Source organism: Hemibagrus wyckioides, linkage group LG14, assembly GCF_019097595.1.
Source record: "Hemibagrus wyckioides isolate EC202008001 linkage group LG14, SWU_Hwy_1.0, whole genome shotgun sequence".
Classification (NCBI taxonomy): Eukaryota; Metazoa; Chordata; class Actinopteri; order Siluriformes; family Bagridae; genus Hemibagrus; species Hemibagrus wyckioides.
In genome coordinates, this window is record NC_080723.1 from 7,879,120 (window position 1) to 7,906,554 (window position 27,435).

Genomic DNA, 27,435 nt, shown 5'->3' on the forward strand with positions numbered 1-27,435 from the left:
AATAAAAAATAAACTGTTTATTTTGGAAAATGATGCATGTTGTTTATTACCTCAAAAGATAAGACAAACAATTAAAATTCATAAACAGTATAAATTGTAATAGTCAATGGTTTAAGCACCAGGTGCACTTTAAATCAAGAAAAATATAGTAATATTCAAGAGCCATTAGACTGTGAAACAAATGACATTACAATAGTACAAACATGCATAATGAAGAACATCTCATACACAAAGAGCTATATTCTCCAAAGCTTCACTTAAGCCTGACTTTAGGACCAAATGACAAAAGCACCAAATGGAATAGCTTGTCTGTTCCAAATGATGAACTGTCCTTTTGCAGTGTTATTCTAATCTTACGCAGGCAGTGAGCCAGGATAAATACTGTGAAAGGTTAGGGAAGTTCATGCTCAAGATGGGCGCTGTAGGTTTTGAGGCGTTCATGTGCCCGCTGTTTGGTCAGTAACGTCAGGTGAATGGTATCTATGCTCTCATCAAGTCCAGGTCTCTTATCAATCTCAACTGTGTAGTCATTGGCCTAAAGAGGGGAGACACACAATATCCCAAACTCAAGATCAGTTCATAATTGTACAAGAAACTGAATCTGGGCTGCTTCTTTGCATTTGTGGGCATGACACACCTGGGAGTTTTGTTCCGAAAAGAGGACTGGGCATTAACATTGTTACTTACAGTGGACCCAAACACTAGGCCTTAAATTCTTCTAGTTCTTGCTTGCTGCTGAACACAGGTGTTCATATACCTAGTTTGCCAGGATATTCAATCGTTTTTTTTAGATCGGTGGAAGAAAGAAATGTCTCATCAAGCTTGTTAGTCATTTAAAAAAATCTAAAACATTAATTTACTACACAAATAGATAACATTTTTTAAAATTCTAACTAAAATTCTGTTGTCACTTGTCCTTCTTTGTTATCAGACAAATGAGGCCCCAAAACAATCAAACCTCTCATTCGATTTTGAAGCTTTAAGATTAGCAGTGTGTAGGTCTCACTATAATAAACTTTTCACGTTCTAAACAGGAATCAACTTATCTAATGACCATAGTGTGTGTGTGTGTGTGCATATTTACTAACCAGCTGAAGAGAAGCCAGCATGTATCTACAGGCCTCTGTGTTTTCCATGCCCTTGACAAGCGATGCAAACGATCGCCTCATCCCAACAGCACCAAGTGCATGGACAATCTGGTCCCCATAATCATGAATGTCAAAAACCCCATGGTCTTCCTAGACAACGGAGAGCACCACAGAATAAATCAGCTAAATACACTGAACAAAATTATAAACACAACACTTTTGTTTTTGCCCCCATTTTTCATTGAGCTGAACTCAAAGATCTAAGACTTTTTCTATGTACACAAAAGGCCTATTTCTCTCAAATATTGTTCACAAATCTGTCTAAATCTGTGTTAGTGAGCACTTCTCCTTTGCCGAGATAATTCATCTACCTCACAGGTGTGGCAGATCAAGATGCTGATTAGACAGCATGATTACACAATAAAAGGCCACTCTAAAATGTGCAGTTTTACTGTATTGGGGGGCCCGGGGGATGTCCGAAATACTAGTCAGTATCTGGTGTGACCACCATTTGCCTCACACAGTGCAACACAGCTCCTTTGCATAGAGTTGATCAGGTTGTTGATTGTGGCCTGTGGAATGTTGGCCCACTCCTCTTCAATGGCTGTGAGAAATTGCTGGATATTGGCAGGAACTGGAACACGCTGTCAGCTATACGCCGATCCAGAGCATCCCAAACATGCTCAATGGGTGACATGTCCGGCGAGTATGCTGGCTATGCAAGAACTGGGAGGTTTTCAGCTTCCAGGAATTGTGTACAGATCCTTGCAACATGGGGCCGTGCATTATCATGCTGCAACATGAGGTGATGGTCGTGGATGAATGGCACAACAATGGGCCTCAGGATCTCGTCACGGTAGCTCTGTGCATTCAAAATGCCATCAATAAAATGCACCCGTGTTCGCTGTCCATAACATACGCCTGCCCATACCATAACCCCACCGCCACCATGGGCCACTTGATCCACAACGTTGACATCAGCAAACCGCTCACCCACACGACGCCATACACGCTGTCTGCCATCTGCCCTGTACAGTGAAAACCGGGATTCATCCATGAAGAGAACACCTCTCCAAAGTGCCAGACACCATCGAATGTGAGCATTTTCCCACTCAAGTTGGTTACGAGGACGAACTGCATTCTGGTCAAGACCCCGATGAGGATGACGAGCATGCAGATGAGCTTCCCTGAGGTGGTTTCTGACAGTTTGTGCAGAAATTCTTTGGTTATGCAAACCGATTGTGTTGTTGCAGCAGCTGTCCAGGTGGCTGGTCTCAGACGATCTTGGAGGTGAAGATGCTGGATGTGGAGGTCCTGGGCTGGTGTGGTTACACGTGGTCTGCGGTTGTGAGGCCGGTTGGATGTACGGCCAAATTCTCTGAAACGCCTTTGGAGACGGCTTATGGTAGAGAAATGAACATTCAATTCACGGGCAACAGCTCTGGTGGACATTCCTGCAGTCATCATGCCAATGTTTTTGTGTACATAGAAAAAGTCTTAGATCTTTGAGTTCAGCTTATGAAAAATGGGGGCAAAAACAAAAGTGTTGTGTTTATAATTTTGTTCAGTGTTCAGTAATTAAATTTTTATTAAACAATAATTTAACACTAAAGGTGATTTTAAAAACAGGGAACCTTACTCAAATTATCATGACAAACCACCATTATTTATTTATTTATGTGTCATTTAGACCAGACAGCTAAAATAAAGCTGAAATAGAAATGTTAAAAATAAGCAGCATTTGTAGAAATATATATATTTTTTAATCAAATGCTCTCTCTCATGTGCATTTATACTTGTCACACTTCTACATTTGAGGACTTAAGATGAATCCTAATCAAGATATTAGATATTTTATGAATACCGTTTATATAAATACATAAAGTTTATTTATATATTAGTTATTTAAAACTATTTTTCAAAAATATTTTAAATACATTTAAATATAACATTATATCTAAATAGTGGTATAGAGCTTAGGTTCCCTGAACCTGTGCATATTAATTTTTTCCTGCTCTAACACACAAGAGCACACAGGCTTTACTGACAAATATTAAACAGAACACAAGGATGAAAATAGCAGAGAAACAGGTAGCGTTCTGCAGATACAGGAATGAAGCTCACATGCAGATCCAAGATTCTGATGAACCTCACCACAACACCAGCAGGTTTAAAAGTACGAGTTCTCCTTCACAGAGCTTGTTCTTTACCTGAACCAAGAGCCGAGGGTTGATCTCATCTTCCCACTCCTTTACCCTGCGAGACAGCTCTGTCTCCTGAGCGTACTTCTGGGAATTGGCTAAGAACAACTCCTACAGCCAGAGCAGACACAGAATCACACATGCTTGTATTACATAGTTTACATTGCTATATCACTCCACATCTCTCCAGTGAATATAATTTGAGCTGTATCTCTGGATCTGTGTAGCAGAACATTCCTCCATCTCTTAATTTAACAACAAAATAAATAATTCAATCTGTCTAAATGTTTTTTAAACAGCAACCTTCATCACTTAAGAGATTAACAGTTGTACAAAATCAATTAAACCACATATTAGTTATGAGAAAACTGAACATGGATCTGGAACAAAACTTATAAGGCCATGCATACCACACTCTTTTTGACTAAGTCCTCATAACTAATGTGGCCCATCTGTGAATCTAGGAACAAAAAGGAAAGACATACATCTGTAATCCTAAAAAATATGCATTCATGCTTATGAGAGAACTAGACTGAATCTGTATTTATTACCAGTGAAAATTGGGTCATGTTCAATAATATCTCTAGGTCCATGATCTTCAACCAAATTCTCATTTTCATGATCTGAGAAGTCATCACCTGGGTAAAACAAACAAGTGTCATATGATATAGACTATACCTTTCTAGGAAAAAATATCTGCTTAACAAAACTGTACATGCAGTCTGTATAAGTAACAAGCTCATTTCTCTCACCATCCAAGTCTGGATGTCGGACCACCTCATCTTTGTCCTCTTGATTTTCTGGCTCCAAGTAGGTTCTTCTTAGCTCCTCATCAGATATGTACACACCCTAAAACAGCCATAGTGCCTCACTAACACTGATACACACTACAATTTGCAACTTTCCATTAAGACAGATAAACTAAATAAATAAACACATTAACCACAAGACATTCTATAAGAGCAATATACCATTTTTCTTAGAAATTTTTTCCGTGATTTAAGCCGCTGACCCATTTTGCTCGTGTACATGTAGTTGAATTCTGTAAAGGATTAATGCATTATTATATTTCAAGCCAAACAGGCTGTAGAGAGCAGTCAGTCAAACATGTCCTGAGAGTTTACCAGGATAAAAAGGTCCATTCTTAAGCTTGCGGTCCATACTCTCATCTACACAAAAAGAGAAGCAGAAGCATGAGAAGCATTAGATGTTTTAAGGTCTCAAAAAAATTACAGCCACAGCATAGTATATACTCCTACACTCTATGGCCAAATGTATATAAACACCATCACACCCATATATGCTTGTTGAACATCTCACTCCAGATTTATTCCCTCTGTGTTTGCTGCTATAATAATCTCCACTCTTCTAGGAAGGTTTTCCACTAGATATTGGAGTGTGGCTGTGAGGATTTGTGATCAGTCAGCTACAAGAGCATTAGTGAGATCAGATGCTGATGTAAGAGTGAGGAGGTCTGGGATGCAGTCAGTGTTTCAGTTTATCCCAAAGGGTTAAATCCACTGATTTAACCCTTTGGGATAAACTGAAACACTGACTGCTCAGGGCTCTATGCAGGACACTCCAGTTCTTCCACTCCCGCCTTAACACACCATGTCTTAATGGAGCTCACTTTGTGCACAGGGGCATTATCATGCTGGAAAAGGGTTCAAGCCTCTTATTAAAATGAATAGGACAGTAATTGGCAGTAAAGGAAAATCACCAGTACAGTGTACAAAGCTGTTCTAAACAATTGTGTGCTTCCAACATTGTAGCAACAGATTGAAGGAGAACAACATATGGGTACATACACTACTCACAAAAAGTTAAGGATGTTCGGCTTTTGGGTGAAATTTTAGGATGCACCTAAAATGCACTATAACCTTTACAGGTGAACTTAATTTGACCTTCTCTACACTTCTGAATGCACATATCCAACTTTTCAGTGTTTCAGTACGTTTTGCATAACTTGCTGTTCTCTAAAAAGGTGCTTAACAGCAAAATTCACAACTGGTGTTTGATCCATGAATTGACCGATAAATTTTCTGGTTCAATTAGAATTGGTATTTAAACAGTCCTCTTCATCATGCTGTTTACATTTTGACATGAGACCAAGACGACGCCTAACAATTGATCAACAGTACCTCGCCATTGCGAAGCTTCAAACAGGATGTTCTCAGAGGGAAGTGGCCACTGAGCTTAGAGTGTCACAGAGTGTCATCAGCAGGTTGCAGCAGAGATACAGAGAGACTGAAAGAGTCACAGAAAGGCATAGAAGTGGATGTCCTTTGGCCACATCCCACATTGATGACCGCTTCATTGTGAACAGTGCCCTGCGGAACCGGATGATAAATGCCACTCAATTCCAGGCACATTTAAGGGAGGTGCGAGGCAGCCAAGTGTCACGTCAGACCATTCGAAACTGTTTACATCAGTGTGGTCTGCGTGCTAGACAACCTGCAAGGGTACCTGACCACACCACCAGGCATTTTGCATTGGCCAGGGAGCATTTACGCTGGACGGGGGACTAGTGGGCCTCAGTGCTGTTCTCTGATGAAAGTCGATTCACGTTGAGCAGAAATTATGGCCGCCAACGATGTTGGAGACGTCAAGGAGAGCGCTATGCATCAGCCACTGTTGTGGTGGTGTTACAGTCTGGGCAGGTGTGTCTACTCAATACAGAACTGCCCATTACCTTGTGAATGGTACAGTGACAAGCCAATACTACCTGAATAACATCATTAATCCAGTCATTGTGCCCCTGCATGAACAACACAGGCCTAATTTCATCTTCATGGACGACAATGCTCCAGCTCATCGAGGTCGCATCATTAGGGAACGGCTGCTGGAGGCTGGGGTACCTCAAATGGAGTGGCCTGCACTTTGTCCAGACCTGAATCCCATAGTTGCCGTGTAGAGGCTTGTAACCCTGCAACCCAGAACCTCAATGACCTGAGGGCTGCCATTCAAGAAGAGTGGAATGCCATGCCTCAGCAGACAATAAGTCGACTCGTGAACAGCAAGAGACGTCGTTCTCAAGCTGTAATTGATGGTCAAGGGCACATGACAAATTATTGAGACATTGACATTTTTTGTTGTGGTATACCCACCACTGTTGTTGGCTTTCGTTTCAATAAATTGTTTGAGATGAGGAAATCACCATTGCATGCTTCTCATTAAATGCCCTACTTTCATGATATATCATCACTGTAGCATGAACTTTTTACATTTTCCATAAATTTCACCCAAAAGCCAAATATCCTTAACTTTTTGAGAGTAGTGTATTTTTGGCCGTATAGTGTACATAGCAGGAACAAATATACAAGAAATGTACTTTAAATTCCAATCCATTAATAAAATTCTCTGTGTTGTGAGAAATACCAATGAAAATGTTTAATTTTCCCTCTTAAAAGCCTTTCGAACATGAATTCTTACATCAAGAGAAAGGGCTGGACAACAGAGGATGAAAATAAATTTTGGCAACAATTTGCTGGTGTATTATTTTCAGGCATGCTAAATTTATTTTATGAATAATTATTAAAGAAAAAAACTAGCTTAATTCATATGCAAAATACTTTGTGTTTTTGATGCACTTTTTGCAAACCGAATATTCTCATATTCATCTCATTTGCTCTCAGATTCATATTTTGATGAATCAAATCTTCAGTGTATACAAAAAAAAATGAGGGCAGAATGGATTAATACTAAGATACATTCAGTATGAGCACTGGGAGTTTGGGTTGGCAATTCAAAAACATTGTACATGTTATTCCTTGATTAATAATCCCTGATAATTAAATTGGTGAGCTTACTTACGGAATTCGGTAGAATATCTGGCTATAAAATCAACATCCAGAAAAGTGAAGTAATGCCTGTTGGTGATGGGGTCAATCTGTTATCTTTAAGTTCAGTTCCCTTTAAAATTAGTCCTAAAAGATTTAAATACCTCGGGATTTGGGTCACGCATAATCATAAAGATCTATATGGGGCCAACTATCCACCTCTCTTATCTAATTTAAAACAAGATTTTGAGCACTGGGACCACCTTAGTCTCTCATTAGGTGGAAGAATTAACACAGTAAAGATGAATGTACTGCCAAAGTTTTTATATATCTTTCAGTGCCTTCTTTCTTCTCCAAATTAAATAATCAAATATCGACCTTTATTTGGACCAAAAAAACACCAAGAATTAAAAGTAGTACACTGCAGAGGCCTCGTTTGGGAGGAGGGATGGAGCTACCAAATTTCATGTATTATTACTGGGCAGCCAAAATAAGAGCATTGCTGTTCTGGCTAAAGGATGATGATGCTGCCCCTGTTTGGACAATTCTGGAACAGGCCTCGGTTGGGTCCACCTCTCTAGCAGCCTTACTCAGTTCTAAAATACCATTCACCCAGCCAATCTCTAGTCTGACTTCTAATCCAGTTGTTGTACACTCAGTTAAAATCTGGAATCAGATTAGGTGATCGTTCTCCCTTAAAGAGCTACCACAGGCTACACCAATTTCTAGAAATTACATGTTTGTTCCATCAATGATGGACAATGCATTTGAGGTCTGGGCCAGAAAAGGCCTGGTCTCACTGACTGAACTTTATATTGATGGAAATTTTGCATCCTTTGAACAGTTGATACAGAAATTTGATATTCCAAAGTCACATTTCTATAGGTATTTGCAACTTTGGAACTTTGAAGCTCTGAACTCTAACTATTTTCCATCATGCCCTCCAACTTCTCCGTTAGACTCAATTTTTGAATGTAAATCAGTCCAGAAACAGGCTATAAGCAAAATCTATGAGCTACTCAGCATGCATGATTCAACTCCTTTAGATCTACTCAAAAATAAGTGGGAGACAGACTTAGGTGAGCCAATTTCAGAGGAAACCTGGCACAAAATTCTCTGGATTATTCGGAGAGATGGTGGAGCCATCCACACTTATCGCGTTGTTTGGTGTGCCCCCAGAGAACACTAGGGTTGGTAAAAGAAAAACTAAAATATTGGCATTCTGCTCCCTTCTAGCTAGGAAACTGATACTGATTAAATGGAAGGACCCTATTCCACCGTCATTTAGCCATTGGATAAGGGAAGTCATGTATCATCTTAAGTTGGAGAAAATTAGGTATATAGTTAGAGGGTCTACCGGGGCATTTTATAAAATCTGGCAACCTTTCTTAATTTTTGTTGAAGGAATGAAAGCAGGCAATATGGTATTGTAAAAGAAAGGGGGTGGAGAATACCTTCTATGTTCACTTTGTATTGTTTATTTGTTGTTGTTATTATTATTGTGATTATTATTATTATCCTTTTTTTTTTTTACAGACATCTGATTATGTATAGTTTCCTTATGTTTATGTCTGGTGTTTGGGGGAGTTTTTTTTTTTTGTATTCTGTATCATTTAAAAGCAAATAAAAAAACCCTGATCAAAAAAAAAAACCCTGATATTGTACATGTTCTTTAAAAATATGTTATTTTTCAGTCAGTCAGCAATACCTTAAAAATACAGACTTACAAGCACTTGTGCACCACCTCCAGAAGTCCTGTATTTTTGAGCTGCCTTTCCGTTTCCTTTTGCCTGATTCATCTAGGCCAACAGGCACATTGTAGCACTTCCCTAAGAAAAATGAATTGTTCACATACAGCCGGTTCAGGGAGTCAGAAATGCGAGACGTACCACTGCATATTTTTCTCATAGAATTTATAAGGACAGCATTTCGATATGAAGTCGCTTTTACCTGTTTTTAGGGGTCTATCTTCTCCTATATGTACATAGGGGTCATGCCATGTCCAAGGATCCACAGTTTCCTGTAACATGAATATATCAGGGCATTCATATGTTATCAAAGTGTATAATATAGTATATATATAGTATAGTATAGTAAGTGTATATATATAGTATCAATAATATATAATAACCTATGCATTCTATTTATGTTTGTCATTGCAGTGTGCATTCTATTTATTTTATTTATATCATTAAAACACAACAAAAAAAACACCATACACTACTAATACAATGTTCTGCCTGTATTATCTAAGCCAGATTTGGCAATTGCTTATCCTATATGTTGGAAGTTCATCATATGTTCCTGACTTGCCTGCCAAATAACCATTATTAAATGCAGATTCTTCTTTTAGGGAACCCATTATCTGTGCCATGGGTGCCAGAGCCATTTTAGAAATAAGGTTAGCACACTTAAGAAAGTTAAAAATGATATCTTGCTTATGAAAATAAAATGAAAAAATAAAATCAAATAATAATAATAATAATAATAATAATAATAAAATCAATAATAAGATTTCAATGTCAAAACAATGCACTAAAGTAAGTCAATGTTTTGGTTGCACTCACACAATCTATAATGTATTTAAATTTATATAATTTGTTTTCCATGTGGACAAACTAGACCCTTGATCTAAACTAGATAGAAATATATCCCTTATTTTAATTAAGTTAGTGTCATGTCAACATTAATATATGGAATATAAACACTATGGATTTGGCCTCTGCAAATCCTGACTTCTTACCTGCAGTTGCTTGGGCTCCTCAGCAGCTGGATGCACCATAGGCCTCTCACGCAGCATTCTCTTCACACTGGGGGCCTAAAGGAAACTCAAAGACACCCCAGAATTACAGAGCAATTCCGTACTTCATACTCAAATTGATGTCTCCTTGACATTATGTCCTTCAGCCTGTCAACCATCTTATTGGTTAAAATGAGCATAAATGTATCAACTGTTTAAATGCACTTAGAAGACTTCCTACCTCCTTTTTAATTATACCAGTGATGTAAATTCTCCATTTCAGCAAAAAATAAACTAAATTAACAATTAAAATATAAAATAATAATATTAACAAAAACAAAAAACAAAACAACAACAGCAACAAAAATAACAATAAATTTGTATAAGGAGATGTTGTACAATAGCTATGCAACAAGTCATCAAAAATAAGCAAAAGACATTTGGCATCAATGAGAAAAAATATCAAGGAAAAAAATAAGGAAGAGTAATATATTGCCTTCAGAAAAGTACAAGCTTGTTCAGTGTTTACTTTGTGCAGGAATGAGACATTACCAAGCCAACATTCCATGGTGGGGCCTGTGTGGGCTTTAGGTATGGGCCCTAAATGGGTTTGTCCATGGATTAAATGTGGGCCCCATCTGAATTAGCCCATATGAATCGCACACAAAAATGGGGCCCAAATGGGCAACATACCCAAGACCTTTATTGGTCCCTCTTTATGAAGCCCATGTGGGGTATACCAAAGCCCAATATGGGTTTATCATTTTGGTACTGGACTAGCCCTTTGTACTGTATATACACTACTCACAAAAAGTTAAGGATATTCGGCTTTCAGGTGAAATTTTTTGAAATTTTACAGGTGAACTTAATTTGACCTTCTCTACACTTTTGAATGCACATGTCCATGTGTTCAGCGTTTCAGTACTTTTTGCATAACTTGCTGTTCTCTAACAAGGTGCTTAACGTCAAATTTCACAACTGGTGTTTGATCCATGAATCGACCAATAAATTTTCTGGTTCAATTAGAATTGGTATTTAAACAGTCCTCTTCATCATGCTGTTCATATTTTGACATCATGAGACCAAGACGACACCTAACAATTGATCAACAGTACCTCACCATTTGCGAGGCTTCAAACAGGATGTTCTCAGAGGGAAGTGGCCACTGAGCTTAGAGTGTCACAGAGTGTCATCAGCAGGTTGCGACAGAGATACAGAGAGACTGGAAGAGTCACAGAAAGGCATAGAAGTGGACGTCCTTTGGCCACATCCCACGCTGATGACCGCTGCATACTCAATACAGAACTGCCCATTACCTTGTGAATGGTACAGTGACAAGCCAATACTACCTGAATAACATCATTAATCCAGTCATTGTGCCCCTGCATGAACAACACAGGCCTAATTTCATCTTCACGGACGACAATGCTCCAGCTCATCGAGGTCGCATCATTAGGGAACGGCTGTTGGAGGCTGGGGTACCTCAAATGGAGTGGCCTGCACTTTGTCCAGACCTGAATCCCATAGAAAACCTATGGAATCAGCTGAGTCGCTGTGTAGAGGCTTGTAACCCTACTCCCCAGAACCTCAATGACCTGAGGGCCGCCCTTCAAGAAGAGTGGAATGCTATGGCTCAGTAGACAAAGTCGACTCGTGAACAGCATGAGACGTCGTTGTCAAGCTGTAATTGATGGTCAAGGGCACATGACAAATTATTGAGACACTGACATTTTTTGTTGTGGTATACCCACCACTGTTGTTGGCTTTTGTTTCAATAAATTGTTTGAGATGAGGAAATCACCATTGCATGCTTCTACTTAAATGCCCTACTTTCATGATATAAGATCACTGTAGCATGAACTTTTTACATTTTCCATAAATTTCACCCAAAAGCCAAATATCCTTAACTTTTTGTGAGTAGTGTATGTGTGCTCTAATGAGTATAAAATAGTAATTACAGTATAATTATTTATTTATTTTATTTATGTTCAATTCTAGTTAACCTGGCATTTTACATTATGTCTCAATCCCAAATTTAAAAAAAAATGATTAATTGATAAAAACAAGATAAGAATTTCAATTTGTTTAAAAAGAAAAAAAAACTTTTGCTCTGTTAAACATTTTATTACTTTTTAACATAATTAATATTTTCTTCATAAACCAATTTTATTGGTACCTGATGTCTCTCGATATGTTTGTCAGACTCTGGTTCAACCTTCATTCCACTGTCCCTCAGATGAGCAAGCTCATAATCACCATGGCCATCGTCATCATCATTCTCATGATGATCAATAGCACCAACAGCCTCTGACCTGCCCTGCCCTGCCCACCAAAGAAAAATCCAGGCAATCAACAGAAAACAGGACAATTCAAGAACTCTTGTTGAAAAATAATGCTAGAGGGTGTACTGAGCCAAACCAATCAGCATGTACACATTATGCGCAGAACAGAATATGGCGTTTACAAAACTCATGTTATTTTCTACAAATCCACTTAAAAAAGTAGGACACCCCATGAAAGCCTATATTTTTTTAACATAGCTGAACATATGGGCATTTTAACGATATCGAAAGATTCAAGTAATATAACTAAACAAATAAACCCAAAGAAAAGTCTTTTTTGTTTTTTAAATGATCTGTAAAATGTAACCTGGCCAGCTCACCATCATAGAATCCATTATGAATTCTACATTGTATCAGAAGGTGCCTGAGAAACATGAATTGAATATTCAATGGGGTGTCCTAATTTTTTCACATGACTGTACTTGCCCAATGGTCAATACAGACACGGTACACTGGTCAGTGCTCTTTTATGTATCTGTCCTGTAGCGTGTTGTTTTGTTTGTCTGCACTGTCTTTTGTTTTGTACTATTTCCACTAGCTTGTACTCTATGCACTTTATTTGGCTAGAACAACAAGTACTGCATCAGCTATATATGGCTGAAATATCAATAAAAGCTCCTTACTTACAGACACTTGACTTGACTTGAAGAATAGAAACTTGAAGAATAGGGTCCATTACCTGAAGCCTCTCTGTTGAATTGAACACAAGTGGAACCCACACCCAGGCGCAGGATTCCCATCGTGTCTTGGGTGAAGTTATTGATCCGAAAATCTTTGCAACTGCCAAGAACCTCTCCCTTAAGACTGTAACAAACACAAATGTTTCAACTATCTGAACTAGTGTTAACTTAGGTTTAGGGCTGCATCACCATCATCATTATGTGTTTTGTTCATTATTCCCTTTTATATGCTGCACCAATTAAGCACAACATACTAGATAACTAGGATATTGAGCTTGTTTTGAATGCATTTTGTTCAACAGACCCAAAATATATATTAATTGGAAATAAAGTATTCTCTTTTTTCATTCTAGCCAATTAAAGTTTTGGAAGAATGTTGTTTAGCCTGAACTTTTTGCTTCTAGTGCTTGTCCGGCAAAATGGATCCCAAGGCCAGCAGAATGCCAGAGATAATGTCAGTGAATGGATGCCTTGTAGCTGTTTTTTCTACCTGAGAAGAGGATACTTTTGTTTTTCATGTGCTTCTGCAGGAATCAGAGACTCGGGAGGGAGCCGAACAATCTTCACTGGCTATAGGAACACAGAGCAGTTATAACGCACACCAAACATTATACCTGAGAAAAATTCATTTTCATATGCATAATATTACTTAAAAATGCCTTATAAATACATGAGATCACATCCAGACACAACATACCATCACAGAAAATACATCTTAGTTTCATTTATAAGAAAATAACAGAAACTTACTTCAGATGGATCACTTTTCATTTCCACACTGTGAGTACTAGGCTCCTCTCCCACTACATCAAACTGTGCAAGAGCAGAGTATACTTAGTCATATGGCATGTATGAGTTAATACTCACTTAACTTTTTTACATAATAAAAAAAAAAAAAAAGTAATAAAGGGTCCAAAGACAATATTTGGACCACCATTCTTCTGGAGACTGTCTCACTTGATTCTATTTGTGTAGTTAGTCCCTGATAGACTTGTGAAATGTGGCCTGTTGTATAATATGTTGCTTTCTTGACTGACTTACAGTTACTGACTTTCTGTAACTTTTTTTTGCTTAAAAAGTAATGTTTGGAAATATTAAATATTTTAGTTATTTAGTAATGAATCATTCATAAAATAAAGAGATATCTAAGATAGAGATTTGTATTAGAAAATTAGGTTGCCTAAGACTTCTGCCCAGTACTGTAAAAACAGTTATTACTTAAGTACCTCACAGTCATCTGCCTCATTGTTTGTTGTGGCTCCATCACTTACACCATCTGCAGATGCAGAGCCTTGCTTGTCACGTCTAAGGGAACAAAATGAAACAATTTTACCGGTGTATCTCAGACTGAGTTAACAAGCTGTTTTAACTTTGCCTTTATTAAGGGAAAGCTTAAAGCATACATTAGATCTTGATGAGTAAATATTCAAGTTGAAATAATTTTACTTATATACATTGTGTCATTCTTTGAGAACAATGATGTCACAATGGTCACTGGAAACTAACTGAAAATAATCAACCCAATGAAGGCTGGATTCAAAATCATACAGAAAATCAAAGCAAAAAACTGAAACTACAGGCTGAGCCAACTTGCATGAAGTTCATCACGGCAACTCATAATGCAGTAGTGTTCATGGCCCCCACGTGCCTGTATGCATGTAGGGCCGATGGATGTTGTCCTGGGGATCTTCTCCCAGACCAGATCAGGGTATCAGTGAGCTCCTGGACAGCCTGTGGTACTACTTGCCAGCTTCAGATGCTCCAATACATAATGTCATGGAGGTTCTTGATTGGAATGTGACGGCCAGTCAATGGAATCAATGCCTTAGTCATTCAGAAACTGCCTACACACCCTGGCCAGATGAAGGCATTATCATGCACCAGGTTAAAACTATGAAACTTAAATTGTGGTGGGAGACAAACAAAACCTCACTGCGACAAAATAAATGAATGTGCCATCCTGGAGGAGCTGGACTACCTGTGCAACCTGACTGGGTTGCAGGCACTGCCTCATGCTGCAAGTAGTGACAAAGACCCTAAAAAACAGGGGCACTGCATCAAAGTTACATAGCTCAGACCCCAACCTCCAAATCTTGGATATGTCAATTCCAAAAGGTATGTGTTTGATGCAAAATAACAGCATACCCACAGTGCGGCATGATGGTGGCAGCATCATGCTTTCAAGCTGTTTTTCTTCAGCTAGAGCCTTTATCGAGGTGGAAGGAATCATGAACAGCTAAAAAATACTAGATTTTAGTACAAAACCTTCAGGTGTCTGCTAGTAAGCTGAAGATGAAATTTCACCTTTCAGCACGACAATCACCCAAAGCATACGTCCAAATCAACACAGGAATGGCTTTACCAAAAGAAGATGAGTTTGCGCTACAGTAGATCTGTGGGATTTGTCTAGAATGACTTTACAATTTGTCTTTTTATCAAAGCCACTCAGATCGCTTGCCCATTTTTCCTGCTTCCAATACAGAACTGACTGTTCACTTGCTGCCTAATATATCCCACCAATGACAGGAGATGTAAGGAGATGTTAGTCACTTCATCTGGCAGTTGTTTTAATGTTATGGCTGAATTCCAACATATAATATTACCTGCGGTTTTTGTTTGAAATGTAGTCCAAAGTCTGAAACACCAAACTGTGAAGCAGTTCAACCTGGAAGGAACATGATTAAAATTTTTTTTTTAATAAACAACCACATATTGTTTGAGACTCAATGTTATTTGTGCATAAAGGAACCAACTGCGCATTATGATCAGCCATCTGGCGGATCATAATGCCCAGTTGGTTCGTTTATATTCATCCTATAGCCAGGCTGAAACTCACTTTTCTGCCATAGATGCATGTGGATCCTTGAATTAACAGTGCTGCTTCAGCAAAGTTCATCATGGTCTTGCCACCATCAAATGAAATGGTCATTTGGTCCAGCTGCAAAAAAAACACATATCAGCAGTGAAACAGTCAGAGACTAATCCCTTTAGAATCACATTGTGTCTGTTATATACATTGTGTCCAAATGCCAGAAATATCTGTGAAAATAGGCACATAAAACAATACATGATTCTTGAGCTGAAATGCTAAAGCCCTTGTATTATACCTTTTAGCAAGACCCATAACCACCAATCAGCTATTTGCTTGTAGACAGTATACTTATTTGTTAAAACATCTGGTTATAAGTACACAAGCTTTGAGATCTGATATCTTGGACTTGTGCAAATAAATGTTAGAAGCTGTCTCATCAGTCTTAGTAAGTAAATATAACAAACTGATTTTTTCAATCTTACCTCTTCTAGGTACTCTCCAAGCTGGGTAGCCAAATCAACATCCCAGTTTTTTAAAAGGTCCCGGATGGGCTGTAATAGGTGGGCAAACCTTGTCTCCACAGAATTCATAGCTCCAAAGCTGCAAGTCCTGTTTGATATTCATACACATTAACTATACAGAAGAATTGTGCAATTGCATTGTCTGTTTGTGTAGCATTTTCTTAAACTTAAAGTGTCAGCCAAATTTTAAGTCCATTTGCAATTGCATTTCCCATGTCTTACAAGTTTGACCCTGTCATATCAAAACAGAAATAGCAATTACCCCCTCCTTTGCATTGCGTAAGGAGCCTGACACAATTTGAATGGAACTTGCATTTGCATTCCTGATATGCCTTGCACAAAAACCTGTCAATCAGTGATGTGAGCGTGAGTATACTATGTCTTTTAATGTCAAAAGTTTATATAGACTGTTTATTGTTAATAGATCTACAGGACTTGATGAATATATATTATTATTTTTTTATACAAGTCATTGCCTTAAATATTTGTAAATCTGTGCCCAAAATAAGCTGCTTATATATTCTTTATTGTTGAATGCTTGTCTAATAACCATTACAGCAGTGTATTAATGAATATAAAAATATATAAAACATTGTCAGTACAGCGGCTTCCTGTGATTTCTCAATCTCAGATTTGCTTAAAACTTTCTGGATACAAAATCCCAAAATAAAGTATGTAAAAGGAATTATACAACTTGAAAAAACATCAATTAGCAAAAGAACAAATCATGCACAATATGTCCAGATGCTTACCTGTCAGGGGTGTTTTTTTTGTTTGTTTGCTTACATTTTTGTTTATTATGTTTATGCATAAGCACAGACATGTGTGTTATAACTTTTAGCTTCATCTACATGCACTATGTGCTTTAGAAAAATGTGATTTATAACACTGATGCCAAAAAAGCACTGCTGAACTGAACTGGGAGAGTGCGAATTTAATTTCTCAGAAGTCAAGCTCATTAAGCTTTATAAAGTCAGGTGACAGAAACAGAAGTTACGACAGAGGACAATAACAGACTAGCCAGACTAGACTATGAGTATCTGAATTCCAGCTCGCTGTTTACTGTCTGTCTAACACACTACAGGAGGAAAGAACCGAACACTACACAACAACCACCGTCTACTTATCCACTACTGCAATCTACAGTACACCGTTACAATCAACGTACCTTATGAAGAAGAGAAATCCTCGGCTAGTTACGAGCTGAAACTTGCTCTTCACAGAAAGTTGAAAATCCGAAACTGTTTACCTGAGCTAAACCAAGAATTGATCTAAAACGTAGCCCGCGTAACCACCATTTTCAATTTTTTACCGCCTCAGTGACGCTCACAAAAGGAAGTGACGCCACATGGATCGGAAGCGTTACGGACACCTCGGGTATGGGATATTAGTTCGTCACCTGGAAGAAGAAAGGCACGGTGTTGTTTTCAAAACACAGCCAAAATACATCTTGATATTTATTCCTGTCGAATTAAACACGATGTTTTAAGATGTAAAGGATTCATGTTTCAAATAAAACCTTTGTTTACAGTGTGTGCTTATGAAAACAAATTTAAATTAAATATGTCCAAGGGCATAACAGTCTGTTACAAAGTTATAACATAAAAAATACATATTTACATATAAGCTTTTTCAACGTTTTTGAAAAAATACCACAATCAATATAAAAAATATAGCTCTGAGCAGCAATTATTTTGGTTCAAGAACTTTAAGTACACCCGTAAAAAGATATGTATTATTTAGCATGCGTGGAAGCGCTTGAATTGTATATGGTACATCATGATGGTCCAAATACAGCAGCTTAAAAAAATCAAAATAGTCGACATACAAAATAGCTGAAAAATCATTCGACTCCGAATGATTATCCTAAAGATACCACTTAACTTATTTTAAGACGAATTATAAAGTTATAAAGTAAAATAAGTTTTCATATCCTGTGACCAGTAGGTGGATTGGAAAAGCTCGCGCTGTATGCGTTTGCTCGGTGCACAAACATGTAGGCGTCATGATTTTGCACATGCGCAGTGGCAGAGAAACGTGTGTTTAAATAATTGAGTTTACCCGACTACATTTTTAAATAAATGACCGGTAAATAATCAAACTGCACATATAAAGTGCGATTATATTATAATGTCTTATATTAATCATAGCTAAACACTTGCTTTGCTCGTCCTTACGTCCTTAAAATATGGAACCAAAGCACCGAAATCTTCTCCGAGCGCAGAGGCTGCATCTCTGTGATCAGCTCGTTGTGGATGATACGATAGTTCAGTACTTATATCAAGAGGACATTTTAACCGACAGTCAAGTGGAGGAAATTCTGTCACAGAGGTCTAACAAAGACAAGACGTTAAAGCTGCTTAGTATTCTTCCAGACCGCGGCCCCAATGCTTTTAATGTATTTGTACAGTCCCTCGAAGATGGCTTTCTCTGGATTAAAGAGGAACTGCTTCGTTTAACTGATTACAATAATGATGATGATGGAAGACGGACAGAGCAGTCCGAAATCACCGGTAAGTTTCAGTGTCCACACAGCATACCGAGTTCTTAAAGGAAATACTTTAATAAATGTTACAAATCATACCGTTTCGCATTCAGCTGTCTTTGTGAAAGTTAGGTGGAATTTTAATGTCCACTACTAATAATGAATGGTTAAATAGTTAAATTTTATACTATACTGTAAAGCTGGATCTGCCTAAAAGCTGTGTGGTCGTAAGGCAACTTTTCCTCAAAATCGCTGCTGAAATTATTTCAGAGTAAAAGTATTTGCTTTAAATGGCCGTTATGAAGAGTTGACTAACACGTCTAAAACATGCCATGGTATAGATCAGGAGACCACAAATACATACCGTCTGTTTACATTTGCATTTTGTGTGGCAGTTGATTTTACGTGAGGCAGGAATCAGTTGGCAGTGACACTGATACAAAATCACCAATTACTAGGGCAAACAATCTCTAGGAAAAGCACCAAGATACAACCAGTGTTGCCAACATAATATAATTTAACAATGAACATGAACAGCTTTACAGAAATTGGGATGCAGGTGTAGATTCATTCCTAATGAGCATGCTGGAGGTGATGGTGGCAAGGTGTGGGGTGAAAAAATGAATCAGGCCAGTTTTAGATCAGGAAAATATTCATACATTCACATATTTATGATGCCTGTAATGTATAAGATGTTTTACTATAACAAAATAAGTGTCAAGTTATCATGCATGTATGTTTATAAAGTAATCATTTTTACTTATTCTCTCCTAATCCTTAGCGTGGATCATGTAGATCCAAATTATCCAGAACAATAAGGGAAAAGTCAGGTCATTTGCTAATTTTTGACACTTTTTGGTGAATTGACCAGATGACAGCAAAAAATGCTCATCAATTACATCAGTCATGCTTCTACAAACTGTCAGGTTGCAGCTACATTTCTATGTTGAAAATATGCTGCAAAGTATAATCATTTGTTTACCTCACTTCGATAATGTAAAATTCAGGTAAAATGGGACAGTAGTTAAGTGTATAATTAAGTTACATATATTTTCTTGTTTGTTTGTTTATGTAATTAAAACAATTTATAAAGATAACACTTTCAAGATTCAAGAGGGTTTATTGTCATTTCAACCACATATGGCTGACTCAGTACATAGTGAAATGAAACAACATTTCTCCAGGACCTGGTGCTACATAAACATACAACATAAAGATCAAATACGAAAAAAACAACACACAGCTAGGACCAAAGTTTTTGTCTTAGCCACATAAAGTGCAAAGTGTGCAACTAGGTGCAAACAGTGCAAAGACAATACAGTGCAAAAACAGTAGGTACAAAAAGACAACACAAAAACGACACTTAGCGCCGAAAAAGAGCGTGTAATGAAATGTAAAAAAATGAAATGGAATAAAAAGAAATGATGTACAGAGTAGCAGTGGTTGAGGTAGTGCAAATAGAATAGGCATAAACATAAATATAAACATAGCAGCGTAATGAAATAATAACAGGGTTTGAGGTAGTGCAATAAGTACTAAACAATATAAGTTTATGTGTGTGTGTGTATGTGTGTGTGTGTGTGTGTCCACACAGGTGAAAGAGTGTGTGTATGTGTGTGAGAGAGACAGAGAGTTTTGTACAGTTCAGTTCTCTTTAGTCTTGTACAGTTCTGGGTGTATGTGAGTGTGTGTGTTTGTGAGAGAGAGAGTTTTTTGTACAATTCAGTCCTGGGTGTTGAGAAGCCTGAGGGCTTGAGGAAAGAAACTGTCTGGTTGTGAGGGTCCGAATGCTCTGGTACCTCTTTCCAGATGGCAGGAGGGTGAAGAGTGTGTGGAGTCATCCACAATGGTGTTTGCTTTGCGGATGCAGCGTGCAGTGTAAATGTCCGTGATAGAGGGGAGAGAGATTCCGATGATCTTTTCAGCTGTCCTCACTATCCGCTGAAGGGTCTTGCGATCCGATATGGTGCAGTTCCCAAACCAGGCAGTGATGCAGCTGCTCAGGTTGCTCCCGATGATCCCTCTGTAGAACACAGTCAGGATGGGGGAAGGGAGAGGGGCTTTCCGCAGCCTCCTCAGGAAGTAGAGGCACTGCTGGGCTTTCTTGGTGATGGAGCTGGTATTGAGTAACAAGGTGAAGTTCTCTGCCAGGTGAACACCAAGGAATTTGGTGCTCTTGACGATCTCAACAGAGGATCTGTCGATGAACAGCGGAGAATGGTCACTCTGTGCTCTCCTGAAGTCAACAACCATCTCTCTAGTCTTGTTGACGTTCAGGGAGAGGTGGTTGGCTCTACACCAGGCTGTTAGCCGCTGCACCTCCTTTCTGTATGCTGACTCGTCTTTCTTGCTGATGAGACACTGCAAAAGAAACTGTAAAATAATGTGTTGTGAATATTACAAAATTGCTGCATTCATAGACATGCTTTTCTTTTCGTATAATTTCTTTTCATTTCTTTTCTTTAATATGATAATCTCTCTCTATACACACATTTCCTTTGTAATCTTGTCTTTTAATGGCTAGCTATTATAATTTTAGACTTTCCTTTTGCACAACTCTCTCAGTTTCTAATCTGTGATTCAGGTATTGTGTTTTAGTTTCTTTCACTGAGGATTTACTGTGCCTTTCTGTCTCTCTGCTCTTGTTGTTCTTGGTAGGAGAAGTTATAGACTTATGTCATGATGTATGTATAGGGCACCAATAGTGGTTCAAGCTCAGAGGCCCTGGCTACCTTTACTTTGCTCCTGGCTGTGTGAGGTGTTTGAAAACTGTCTTAAAACAAACTAGGGATGTGAAATTTCTTTTTCAAATTCTGCTGTTCAAACAAAAATCTAACATGACCTGAACAAAAAAGAATTGAATATGCAATAGCAACAGCACTTTAAAGTGATTTTTATTTTGACTTCCTCTCAGGGGTTGTTAGTTAAAAGTTTGCAGAGGTGTAAATGTGTATGTCTGCTATTTTTGTTCCTGGACTGCTCCGTTTTCTCCTGTTTGTTTTAACATTCAATTTGGTTTGTAGTGGTATGGGCTTAGCTAAATTTTAATGCTGAAAAGCAATTTACATTAGATTTAAATGTTAAAACTAGAAGATACAGTTTGGTGATGTCCCTAAAATAACTCTCTCTCTCTCTCCCCCTCAGCTCAGTGGGCTGTTCCTAAACATATCCTCCAAATGGTTCCCTCTGATCAACAGTTGAATCAGCTGGCAGCTCGGCTCGGCTCGGAGTGGGAGATGGTGCTGCTAGATTTAGGCTTGTCTTCAGTAGAGATCTCCCACTGCCGTGCAGATCATCCAAACAACAATCACTGTCAGGTGTTGGCAGCCCTGGTGACGTGGAAGCAGACTCAGGGTCGGAGAGCCACAGTGCAGCGTCTACTCCAGAGCCTACAGAATTCAGAAATTCATCTTTCTTCCCTCATCCAAGTGTTTGCCAAAAGCTACTAGGAGAATGTGGAAACTAGAACTGCCACAAAAAAACACATACACACACTAATGCTGTACATCAGGGGTCCCCAACCACCAGGCCGGGGGCCGGTACTGGGCTGTCGATCATTTGGTACCGGGCCGCAAAGAAACAGTAAACTTAAAATGATATATTTATATAACTCACTCCCGCTGTTGACACAGTCGTGGGTTTTCCATACATCAGTAATGCCTAGTTCATACTGCACAATTTTAGCCCTGATTTTTGTGAAATTGCCGACAAATGACCGAAATCGTAGGCAAATTGGAGCTTATGCACATGAGTGACAATCGCGCAGCGTGAATTATAGAGCACAATTTCAGCAAGCGTGGCTTTGGTTAGAGCACAATATTATAGTTTAATAGAGTTTATAGGTTTTTTTTTTTTTTTTTTAAATGTCTTAAATATAGTTATATCAGAATAAATGAGCTTTACAATTACATCAAACAGAAATAAAGCAGAAAAGCAGCACATTGCATAATTATTCATTAATCAATTATGCAGAACGCACAATCCTTGTTCCCTGCACAGACCATTTGGATTGCAAACTTTTGGCGGGGTACCATTTCCAGTCTCACACGAGAACTCTGATCTCATGTGTGATCTTGCGTTTTCATTTCTCTCAGATGTTTGGTTGTGAAACGCAGTTTGCGGACCAGACAGAGTTGTCGGTGATTCTTCCTATTATGAAGTCATGCAGTGTGTGACCTCCTGTCACCAGTCCATAGTGCAATGTGAACACACCAGCAACTGAATGCTACCCCAGATAGTTGTGCAGTGTGAAAACAACGGTGATCCGAACACTTTGTGCAGTGAGACTCGGCATAATTCCCGCAAGCTAACCCATGCTAAAATAGGAGAAATTCTCTGGCCTATGGTACAAAAAAGGTTGGGGAACCCTGCTGTACATTTCATACAGATCAGTCTTGAAGAAAGCAAAATCTTGCTATTTTGATAATCGTGAATTAAATCATACTGTCCATGTTTTGTAGGATCATAAAACTCCAGACATTTTGGATGTCTTTATATGATTATTATTTGCTGGCAGCAGTTCCCCATTTCACTGTAGTATAACCATAACTCTAAAAAACTGCTAATGGTCATCTAATACTCAATGCAATGAGGCCTTTGGTCTAACTTGAACATGAGAGAATTACAGAAAAAAGTAAACACAAGGTGTTCAATATGGATATATGTTGAAAAGGAGATGATAAGAGCATAACTGACTTATAATAACAGAAAAAAACATCCATCTGGTGGAGAGGACATCTGCCCTTAGAGGAAAACATGCTTCCCAACAAAATCACACTAAACTGCAAAAAAAAAAAGAGTAAATTTGAATGAATTTTCTAAAGTCCTTAGCTAGTTGCAAATGTTTTTTGTTCCAGTGTGATTTCCAGCATTCCAGAAAGAATAGCCTTTACCTGAATATATTCTGTATATGCCTAACTTCCTGTCCAGAATTCATCACTTTTTGTATGGCTACATGAAGGGATACCAGTTAAATAGCCAATATTTAATGGGTTATTTTTATTTTATTTTTATTGTTGTTGGTGTTCTAACTGGATTCCTTCTAAAGATAGGAACACTGGAGGAAGAACCCACTTTCCTGTGTCACCCAGATCCCAACTGATTTTTATTCAAAATTTTTATATTTCTGTAAAGCTGCTTTGCAACAGTGTCCATTGTTATAAGCACTATGAAATCAAATTGAACAGAACTGAATTTTTCTGTGGTTCATAGAAGTTACTCAATAAAATTATTTAAGGTTAGATAACTGAAAGCACAATCAATTGTTCCTTAGGTTTTAATTAAAATACATTCTTGATTGGCATTACAAGTAATAGACTACCTCATGACTTTGCTTTAGTGGAAAGTATGGTGGCTTTATCTGATACAAAGGCCAAGAAGTGTTGGTTCATTGTTAACATTTACTGCAACCCACGTGTAGATGTGGTTCTCTGTTCTTTATACAGATAGGCTGTACTTGTTCTTGTTGTTTTTATGGGAATGGAAGTCTTGTGGAACTGTATAAGTACCACTTCCTTTATGAGCTCCATGCTTGTTTTGCATTTTGTTGGATAAAATAATAAGCTATATTAATACACAATAAATTTACAGAAACTATCCTTTTTCTATTAAGGATTTATTTAGTTCATGTAGCAAAATTCAAATATTTGAAAAGCTGAGAGATTCAATGACACTTGTGGCAACAGAGTATGCTGTACAGATTATACAGATTATACAGGTTTATTTCCTGTTTTTCTGCTGCAGATTGTTTTGTGTATCAGAGCTCATGGAGTGTGTGTTATGACACAACTGTGCTTTTATATTGGGTGTGGTGTAAGTGTGGCCACTTTCATGTGTAATCATGCATGTGTAACACAGAGAGATGCATCAGTCTGCATTGCTGCAGCTCCCTACATCTACACAGTTTTAGATGAACAGTTTCACATCCGAAGTGTGCATAGTGTCCTATTTCACTGTAGATTTAGACCAACAGTTTCAGAAAATTGATTTAGTGGCCTTGTGATTGCAAAAATCATTGAAATATGACAATTACAGACATCAACGATAGTTATAAATGGCTGATTGATGCTTCTAGGGGCAGCATAATCCACAAAAACAACCCCCCACTCCTATGTGATACAAGGGGAAAAGCTATTTGGCAGGTATATAACATTAATTATAACACAGAGACACTAGAAATTTGGGCAGTCCACCTCAACCAAACTAGTCAAACTAGGCCAAGGCACGATCGATCATGGCGAAGTAAAAAAAAAATAAAAAATCTGCCCCCCATTTTGTAACAAGATTACAAGGAGGTAGAAGATGATGTAATTCCAAGCTCCAACTTCCCACTTCCCAGGCATGTGGAAAGCAGCATTAGACCCAAGAAGGTTAGAACAATCTAACAAATGTCCTGTGTGCCCCTTAAGCTGGCTATAAATTACAATACATTCTTAAACTGGATTTAAAAGTTAACTGTTACAAATCTGAAACCAAAAACAAGATTACAGATTTGCCCCTCAAAATTGTGAAATTAATTTCACATTTAAATTTAAAGTGACATTTGAATCGCTCTTTTGGTGTAGTAATAATTTAGAATTCTGGAACAAATTTTGGGATATGGATTAATATATAGGGACTGAAAACCACTATATTCACTATATGTAACATCTCTCAGTTACAGTCTAATCCACAGCTCAATAGAACTCAGGTGGTACTGCAACATTACTGATTTTTATTTCATTTTTGAAAATTATTTAAGATCAAGCCCATGACTGCAATTATACCATACATTTAATATAAAAGGACAATGATAGATAATTTATCTGGTAAAAAAAAATAGCTAATAAAATTCAGTTAGCTCATAAAAACGAACTAGAATTTTAAAGTTTGTCGTGGTAAACTTTGATGTTGGCTTGACGAAGCAAGTAGTCGTAACATCTGACGCTTTTTTGGAGGCGAGTGGATAGACAAGTCGCCAATACACTTGGTGGAGAGCAGACAAATAATTTGTCGATCCGTCTGGAGGCATGTGGAGAGATAAGGTGGCAATACTTTTGGAGGCTAGTTGATATGTCACCAGAACACACGTCCAGAGGTTCCCCTTATTGTGCTGAGCATTTTGATATGTCGTGTATGTTTCAGTAATTTTGAGATTCCGCCGATTTTGGGGGTGTGGTGCGCACGTGATGTCACCAGGACACACGTCATGCAGTTCCCCACAATGTGCTTAGCGTTTTGATATGTCACATGTGTATGTTCCAGTAGTTTTGCTATTTTGCTAAATTTGAACTTACCTTTCCTCTTCTCTCTCTGTCTACGCACTCTCCTCCCTCCTCTACTTCTTCGACCAACAGTAGCCCAATTTCCACCGGCACCCTGTAGGTCAACAGCGCCAATGGCGGTCGTTGTTAACCTGGGCCTCGACCAATCCGGTATGAAATTCAGAGTACTGACAATTCGCATGATGAAGTTTGGCAATGTTTTACGCCGGATGCCCTTCCTGACGCAACGCTCTCTATTTATCCGGGCTTGGGACTGGCACAGAAGTCACTGGACTGTGACCCCCATGGCTAGATTCTAAAGTTAGAAATTAATTGTCTAAGAGAAATTTCCTAGGGATAATAATAATAAGCTTATAAAGAAAAACAGAATTAATGAATCTGTCTTGAAGAATGAACTTTCTTCATTATTAACCCTGTTATGCTGTAATTACACAACCTTTCACATAACAATGCAACATGGGACTATGAGACAATGAATAACCAGTGTATGTTTGTGTGTCATTTGGATGGAGTACAATTACAGTGGACAAGAGCAAGTTTGGTTTTACAATCAGCTTAAAAATCATAACACATTATTATTGTTTAAGTACATGCACAGGTGTGCTACACAGATGAGGTATATGCTAAGATATACACAGACAAGGCATTTTTTTTAAATCATAGGCTATTGTTACTGTACCAAGGATGCTGTTCGGTTTTAGGGTTTTGTATGGTGACTCTAAGGTGCAAAAATAATCTGCAACAAAACCAAATACAGAACAGCAAATGGCCAGGTGCAGTTGTTTAGGTACAGAATGATGTCAGTGTCAGATGTAAGCATGTGATGAGGTTGCTCTGACATCTCAATCCTTGAGGAACTGAGCTGAGAGCATGATGCAGATTAATTAGTCCTTGCAGTCCTTTTTCAGAAAAGGAAGGTAAGAAGAGTCTTGTTCTGAATTCAGTTGGTCCACATCAAAATCGTCTATGAACATCCAAATTCAGGTTCAGTTCAAACTACTCAATGTTATATTTGTAGTAGTTGTGGTGGACAGGTTTGCACACTGTAGCCAATCTGTTGCTGCACAATATATCATCTAGATGTTATTTGGGTGGTGACACAGCAGTGACACTAACAGGGTAGTATTTGGTAAGTGCTCAGAAACTGATCAATTATAAATGGGGTAGATAAGAGGCTGTAAACCTACAAGGTACACTTATTTAATCGATTTAGGTCTATTTAGGAAAAAAAACTGTGGAGCATTTGGTCTCAGTGTATATCCTTTTCATTGTCACTACAGGCAATATTGCAAATGTAGGAGCTGCTGTGAACTGGAACACAGTTAGAAGAACATGAAGTAGAATAATAATTGATATATTTTTATGGACTTATTAATTTAATGTTAGTTACAACATTGTCAACATACTAACGTGCTAGATTCTGTTTTTTACTCAGTTAAATATATATATTAGGGCTGTCAATCGATTAAAATATTTAATCGCGATTAATCGCATGATTGTCATGAGTTAACGCACGCATTCTCGC

At 38.0% G+C, this 27,435-nt stretch overlaps 2 protein-coding genes across 3 annotated transcripts; one reads left to right on the top strand and one right to left on the bottom strand.

The window, feature by feature from the left end:
• Positions 1-2: 2 nt before the first annotated feature.
• On the bottom strand, positions 3-18,479 carry ncaph2 (non-SMC condensin II complex, subunit H2). 2 transcript variants are annotated; one of them, XM_058408204.1, is made up of 21 exons: positions 18,341-18,479; positions 17,332-17,562; positions 16,125-16,251; positions 15,667-15,768; positions 15,434-15,495; positions 14,057-14,135; positions 13,581-13,643; positions 13,321-13,400; positions 12,830-12,954; positions 11,985-12,130; positions 9,812-9,886; positions 9,019-9,088; positions 8,796-8,897; positions 4,414-4,458; positions 4,261-4,331; positions 4,042-4,138; positions 3,841-3,927; positions 3,700-3,749; positions 3,299-3,400; positions 1,089-1,238; positions 3-535 (listed from the first exon to the last, which is right to left on the bottom strand). In XM_058408204.1, the coding sequence occupies exons 3-21, from the start codon at positions 16,230-16,232 to the stop codon at positions 392-394; spliced, it is 1,758 nt and encodes a 585-aa protein (XP_058264187.1). In that variant the 5' UTR covers positions 16,233-16,251; positions 17,332-17,562; positions 18,341-18,479; the 3' UTR covers positions 3-391. The 2 variants fall into 2 exon arrangements, with proteins under 2 accessions (XP_058264187.1, XP_058264186.1); XM_058408203.1 differs by lacking the exons at positions 17,332-17,562; positions 18,341-18,479 and adding an exon at positions 16,916-17,315.
• On the top strand, positions 18,352-23,836 carry cradd (CASP2 and RIPK1 domain containing adaptor with death domain). Its single transcript, XM_058408229.1, has 2 exons — positions 18,352-18,676; positions 21,793-23,836. The coding sequence occupies exons 1-2, from the start codon at positions 18,352-18,354 to the stop codon at positions 22,095-22,097; spliced, it is 630 nt and encodes a 209-aa protein (XP_058264212.1). The 3' UTR covers positions 22,098-23,836.
• Positions 23,837-27,435: the final 3,599 nt, after the last annotated feature.

What these genes read in the sequence shown, in the direction of transcription:
- ncaph2 (XM_058408203.1), bottom strand. Translation starts at nt 17,010, where the DNA reads ATGAAGCTAAAAGTTATAACACACATGTCTGTGCTTATGCATAAACAT. An exon ending in AACATATCGAGAGACATCAG is followed by an intron (nt 9,887 to 11,984) that starts GTACCAATAAAA and finishes AGTTTCCTTTAG; the next exon opens with GCCCCCAGTGTGAAGAGAAT. An exon ending in ACATGACCCAATTTTCACTG is followed by an intron (nt 3,750 to 3,840) that starts GTAATAAATACA and finishes TTTTGTTCCTAG; the next exon opens with ATTCACAGATGGGCCACATT.
- cradd (XM_058408229.1), top strand. Translation starts at nt 18,352, where the DNA reads ATGGAACCAAAGCACCGAAATCTTCTCCGAGCGCAGAGGCTGCATCTC. An exon ending in AGAGCAGTCCGAAATCACCG is followed by an intron (nt 18,677 to 21,792) that starts GTAAGTTTCAGT and finishes TCTCCCCCTCAG; the next exon opens with CTCAGTGGGCTGTTCCTAAA.